This window comes from Nerophis lumbriciformis, linkage group LG13 (genome assembly GCF_033978685.3).
Source record: "Nerophis lumbriciformis linkage group LG13, RoL_Nlum_v2.1, whole genome shotgun sequence".
Taxonomy (NCBI): domain Eukaryota; kingdom Metazoa; phylum Chordata; class Actinopteri; order Syngnathiformes; family Syngnathidae; genus Nerophis; species Nerophis lumbriciformis.
This window is the reverse complement of record NC_084560.2, coordinates 25,677,935-25,684,687: the sequence shown is the minus strand read 5'-3', so window position 1 is coordinate 25,684,687 and position 6,753 is coordinate 25,677,935. Positions and strand designations below refer to the sequence as shown.

The 6,753-nt window shown below is 40.9% G+C and overlaps 1 protein-coding gene across 1 annotated transcript; it reads left to right on the top strand.

Moving 5' to 3' along the window:
- The first annotated feature begins 269 nt into the window (after positions 1-269).
- On the top strand, positions 270-3,181 carry LOC133613982 (uncharacterized). The gene has a single exon (XM_061971913.1). It carries the CDS (start codon positions 270-272, stop codon positions 2,442-2,444), a length of 2,175 nt encoding a protein of 724 aa, XP_061827897.1. The 3' UTR covers positions 2,445-3,181.
- The last annotated feature ends 3,572 nt before the right edge of the window (positions 3,182-6,753 follow it).

The following is a 6,753-nucleotide window of genomic DNA, read 5'->3' as shown; positions in this document are numbered from 1 at the left end:
AGATTTCGACGACAACTCCACTCTCGTCCAACGCAGTTTGGGACTCAGCTGGGAGCTAAAGCATGACATCTTCACCTACAAAACAATAGCCACAGAGAAACCCTACACCCGTAGAGGTGCTCTAGCAGTAGTGAACAGCTTGTTCGACCCTCTCAGTCTTGTAGCTCCAGTCGTCCTTCAAGGGAAGTTTCTACTCCGAGAACTGGCCTGCAACAAAACCCTCGACTGGGATGTCCCTCTACCGAAGAAAAAAGGAAGCTGAATGGAAGATGTGGAAAGATTCATTACAAGATCTACAGGACATCAGGATACCTAGAGCGTACTCACCTACCACCTTGTCTACCGCACAGAAGAGAGAACTTCATTTTTTCTCTGACGCTTCAGTAAAGGCTATCGCTGCCGTAGGCTACCTCAAAGTAATTGACAGCGATGGAGGGTGCCACGTCGGTTTTGTCCTGGGAAAGGCGAAACTAGCACCTCCATCCGCCCACACTATTCCAAGACTGGAATTGGGAGCTGCTGTACTCGCAGTGGAAATGGCAGAATTGGTACAGAGAGAGCTGGACATTTGTATTGACACAATGCATTTCTACACAGACAGCAGAGTCGTCCTGGGATACATCTACAACCAGACCAGGCGATTCTACGTGTACGTCTGCAACAGGGTGCAGCGAATCAGAAGGTCAACCAAACCAGATCAGTGGCACTACGTCCACACAGCTCAAAACCCAGCAGATCATGCTACACGATCAGTTCCTGCAATGGAGCTAACGAACACTACATGGCTGACAGGATCCACCTTTTTGTACCTGCCTGATGAAGTTCCCAGCTCTGAAACGGAACATCACAAGCTCGTCGACCCAGACACTGACAGCGAGGTACGTTCCCATGCTACAGCACTCTCCATTCCTCATTCTAAGCTGGGATCTCATCGGTTTGGGCGATTTTCCACATGGAAGTCACTAGTACGGGCTATCGCTTCCATAACCAACATGCTGGAACGTAAAAGAACACCAGTCACAACTGACGATATCACTAAACCCTGTACAGCACAACAACTATCAAAAGCAGAGACTCTCATAATTAGTTGTGTACAAAGGGAGACTTACAGAACTGAGCTCGACTGCTTGGCTGATAGGAAAAACATTCCAAAAGACAGTCCCCTAAGAAAGCTGGACCCTTACATGGATGAAAAGGGACTTTTGAGGATAGGAGGAAGGCTAAAGCATGCCACACTGGACATTGGAGAGCAGTTTCCTATTATCATTCCAGCCCACAACCAAATTGGGAAGCTCCTTGTGAGACACTACCACCAAAAGGTCAAACATCAGGGTCATGTCTTCACAGAAGGATCCATCCGTACAGCAGGATACTGGATCGTTGGTGTTAAACGGTGCATCAACAGCATTCTCCACAAATGTGTGGTTTGCAACAAACTTCGTGGAAGGACTGCTGAACAGAAAATGGCGGATCTTCCCCCTGACCGTCTGTGCACAGAGCCACCTTTTACCTATGTGGGACTTGATGTGTTCGGTCCCTGGTCTGTCACCACGAGACGAACCCGTGGAGGTCAAGCTGAAAGCAAGAGGTGGGCAGTGCTCTTTACGTGCATGAGCACGCGTGCCGTGCACATTGAACTCATCGAATCAATGGAAACATCAAGTTTCATCAACGCTTTACGTCGATTATTTGCACTGAGAGGACCCGCAAAGCAGATTCGTTCCGACTGTGGGACAAACTTCGTTGGTGCCTGCAAGGAGTTGCACATGGTCCTTACAGATCCTAAAGAGCCCAATGTCAGGAAGTATTTGGGTGAGGAAGGGTGTACGTGGATTTTCAACCCGCCTCATTCCTCCCATATGGGGGGAGCCTGGGAACGCATGATTGGAGTCTCCAGAAGAATCCTGGACTCCATGCTTCAAGAATCCAGCCGATCTCATCTCACTCATGAAGTGTTGTCTACGCTAATGGCAGAAGTAACAGCGATCATTAACGCCAGACCACTCACACCGATCTCCTCAGACCCGGAATCTCCTTTCCTTCTGACCCCTGCTTCGCTATTGACGCAGAAGTTGTGCACTCTCCCTGCCCCTCCTGGAACGTTTGACAACAAGGATCTCTACCGCCAGCAGTGGAGGAAGGTGCAGCATCTCGCCAACACCTTTTGGCACAGATGGAGGCGTGAATACCTTCCCACACTTCAAAATCGCGACAAGTGGCAAGATGTCAAGCCTAATCTGAAGGAGGGTGACCTCGTGTTGCTCAAAGACAATCAAGCTAAGAGGAACGAGTGGCCCCTGGCTCTTGTCACAAAGACTTTCCCCGACCAGGACGGGAAGGTCAGGAAGATAGAACTCAAGGTCACAAGATCTGGATCTGCAAAGACTTTTCTGAGGCCTGTCTCTGAGACAGTCCTTCTTTTGGCAGCTAATGATACAGACTAAGTTAAGTTAGGTTTCTGTAATTTGTATCAAGCATGTTCCTACTGCAGTTCGAAATAGTGGTATAGTATTTATACCAGGCGGGGAGTGTGACGTAACATAATCAGGTAATAAGAAGGGACCTTTATTTTGAAGGCGAGTTGCTCCCTCCTCTAGTTTCCGGTAGTGTCCGCACGACAGTCAGACACTCGTTTACACACAAGACAGGTGTACGTGTTTCAGCACTCCAAGTTTGTTGTTTCTTCCCACAAAGTGCCTTGGAAACATTGTCTGTAAGTCCTGTGTCCGTTTTATTAGTGACATGAAGACGTTGTGTGTGCGTGTAAATGTAGAAATAGTACTGTGCAACGATAGCTTGTTCTACTGTTTAGCTTGTTGCTACTTAGCATGTAGCTTCTTTGCTCGCTAGCTCACTCCTCTAAGGGAGGGTGCAATGTTTGTAAATGTCAATCTTATTCATGTGTGGCTTTGAGTGTTACAGGGGCTATTTACATCACTTTATGAGCACTGTTTACATGCTATTGTATGGGCTGTGTGTGTATGTGTGAAAACATGTTATGCAGCAAACATTTATGGAAATGTAGTTATTTAGTAGTGTGTATTTCACATATAGTTTGTGTCTCTTTATACAGTTTTACAACAAAAAGGAGAAGATAACAAAAGCAAAAATACATTCAAAGAAAAGAGAAAAACAAAGAAAGAAATGACCAATTAGACAAGAAGAAAGGAAAAGTGCATTCTCTGTGAAAACCACTAAAGCTTCTTAAAGATAAAGGCCTGGACTCTTTCTTCTCTTTCCTTGGGATCTTCATGTTAGCTATCTGTCAACTTGTTTACGTCACGGACACAGACACGTAGGACGGAATAATATTCATTAAAACACCTTTAACATGTAAACAAAAACAGCAAAATAAATACATATAAATGATATACTGTATATATCAATGTATATGTATGTATGTATATATATATATATATATATATATATATATATATATATATATTTATATATATATATATGATATGAGTGTGTATGTTACTCATCAGTTACTCAGTACTTGAGTAGTTTTTTCACAACATACTTTTTACTTTTACTCAAGTAAATATTTGGGTGACTACTCCTTACTTTTACTTGAGTAATACATCTCTAAAGTAACAGTACTCTTACTTGAGTACAATTTCTGGCTACTCTACCCACCTCTGAATATATATATATATATATATATGTGTGTGTATGTATATATATACACCTATATACAAATAAATGTGTATTTATATGTGTGTGTGTGTATACATATATACATACATACATATATGTGTATGTGTATATATGTATGTGTGTGTGTGTGTGTGTGTGTATATATATATGTATGTATATATATATATATATATATATACACATCTGTATATATATATATATATATGTATACACACAAATATATATGTGTGTGTGTATATATATATATATATATATATATATATATATACACACATACGTATATGTGTATGTACGTGTATATATATTTATATATATATACTGTATATATGTATATATATATATGCACATACATTATATATTTATATATACATACATACATACATTATATATATATATATATATAACGTATGTATGTATATATAATGTATATATTTGTATGTATATGTATACACACAGATACACACACACACACACACACACATATATATTTACAGGTAAAAGCCAGTAAATTAGAATATTTTGAAAAACTTGATTTATTTCAGTAATTGCATTCAAAAGGTGTAACTTGTACATTATATTTATTCATTGCACACAGACTGATGCATTCAAATGTTTATTTCATTTAATTTTGATGATTTGAAGTGGCAACAAATGAAAATCCAAAATTCCGTGTGTCACAAAATTAGAATATTACTTAAGGCTAATACAAAAAAGGGATTTTTAGAAATGTTGGCCAACTGAAAAGTATGAAAATGAAAAATATGAGCATGTACAATACTCAATACTTGGTTGGAGCTCCTTTTGCCTCAATTACTGCGTTAATGCGGCGTGGCATGGAGTCGATGAGTTTCTGGCACTGCTCAGGTGTTATGAGAGCCCAGGTTGCTCTGATAGTGGCCTTCAACTCTTCTGCGTTTTTGGGTCTGGCATTCTGCATCTTCCTTTTCACAATACCCCACAGATTTTCTATGGGGCTAAGGTCAGGGGAGTTGGCGGGCCAATTTAGAACAGAAATACCATGGTCCGTAAACCAGGCACGGGTAGATTTTGCGCTGTGTGCAGGCGCCAAGTCCTGTTGGAACTTGAAATTTCCATCTCCATAGAGCAGGTCAGCAGCAGGAAGCATGAAGTGCTCTAAAACTTGCTGGTAGACGGCTGCGTTGACCCTGGATCTCAGGAAACAGAGTGGACCGACACCAGCAGATGACATGGCACCCCAAACCATCACTGATGGTGGAAACTTTACACTAGACTTCAGGCAACGTGGATCCTGTGCCTCTCCTGTCTTCCTTCAGACTCTGGGACCTCGATTTCCAAAGGAAATGCAAAATTTGCATGGTTGGGTGATGGAGAGCCCCGCCACCCTGCGGAGGAAACTCATTTCGGCCGCTTTTACCCGTGATTTTGTCCTTTCGGTCATAACCCAAAGCTCATGACCATAGGTGAGGATGGGAATGTAGATCGACCGGTAAATTGAGAGCTTTGCCTTCCGGCTCAGCTTCTTCTTCACCACAACGGATCGATACAGCGTCCACATTACTGAAGACGCCAAACCGATCCGCCTGTCAATCTCACGATCCACTCTTCCCTCACTCGTGAACAAGACTCCTAGGTACTTGAACTTCTCTATGTATATATACAGTATGTATATATTTATGTGTGTATATATATATATATATATAATTTATTTTTTAAACCGAAACCTGTCTGATAGTGTCCAAATGAATTTTCACTTTGAAAACTTGGCTTGTTTTTTTCCTCGTATAATGACACTTTTTAAAATAGGCACGACAGCACTGAACCCAGATTTTCTGTTCAGGCACTTTTTATTGCGAGCCTCTTGAGAGACTGTAATGATCCAACACTTCATCATAGCAGACTATAGTCACTGTTTACTACTCTTGGCTATTTCTGACAATGCACTTGAGAAGAAGAACCCAAGATACTTCACATTTTTTGTCACATTCTTTAACCCTTTGAATACTCTGCATCTGATATTTCACAGAAGGCACTTTCACAGAGCATTACTATCAGTTTAACCTCCAAAGTCAAAGTGTTTCATGATACCGGTCGACTTACAAGTTGTACTAAATCCAAGGCCATCACCCAACAATGGTCTAATCCATTCCATAAAATTCAATTCCATTCCAATGCTAAATGCTCTCTCTAAAATGTTTTATTGTGCCCTTGATAAATAGCTCTTAAATTGAAATCTGTAGAGGAACTGAACCATGGACTCTGTTAGTATTATTTTTGCCCAGCCATATTAGCAAACGTGCCCCGATTTAAGATGTTCCGATCAATTGGCCAATTTTCTTGAACGCTTCATCGACCATTGTCAATTAATGCCTTTTAATGCAGATCAGAAATGCTGATCCTCTCTGGCTGACAAGTGGCTAGCAAGTAACTGTGTTTCCATCCCCAAGATAATCCCCTCCTTCACGGCAATTAAACTGCATTTCTTAGTTTGTTAAATGTCATTGTCAAGTACCATTGTTACTGGAGGACGAGGCTCAGCAGGGTTTGCACCGGAAGCTAACCAGGTGCAGGCCGGCATGCTAGCTTTAAACAACACCAATAAATAGGTGCTTTGTAAACATTTAGAACGTAAATGAAACTGTGTTAAAGCATGAAGTAAGCAATTATTAACAGGAAATTAATTAGTAGATTATTGAGTCTAGAGAGAGGATAATATTACAACTGTTGGTGTGCCATCCACAAACCCCGTTTCCATATGAGTTGGGAAATTGTGTTAGATGTAAATATAAACGGAATACAATGATTTGCAAATCATTTTCAACCCATATTCAGTTGAATATGCTACAAAGACAACATATTTGATGTTCAAACTGATAAACATTTTTTTTTTTTTTGCAAATAATCATTAACTTTAGAATTTGATGCCAGCAACACGTGACAAAGAAGTTGGGAAAGGTGGCAATAAATACTGATAAAGTTGAGGAATGCTCATCAAACACTTATTTGGAACATCCCACAGGTGTGCAGGCTAATTGGGAACAGGTGCGTGCCATGATTGGGTATAAAAGTACATTCCATTAAATGCTCAGTCATTCACAAACAAGGATGGGGCGA

Excerpts from the sequence above, each read along its gene's own strand:
- LOC133613982 (XM_061971913.1), top strand. The coding sequence starts at position 270 with ATGTGGAAAGATTCATTACAAGATCTACAGGACATCAGGATACCTAGA.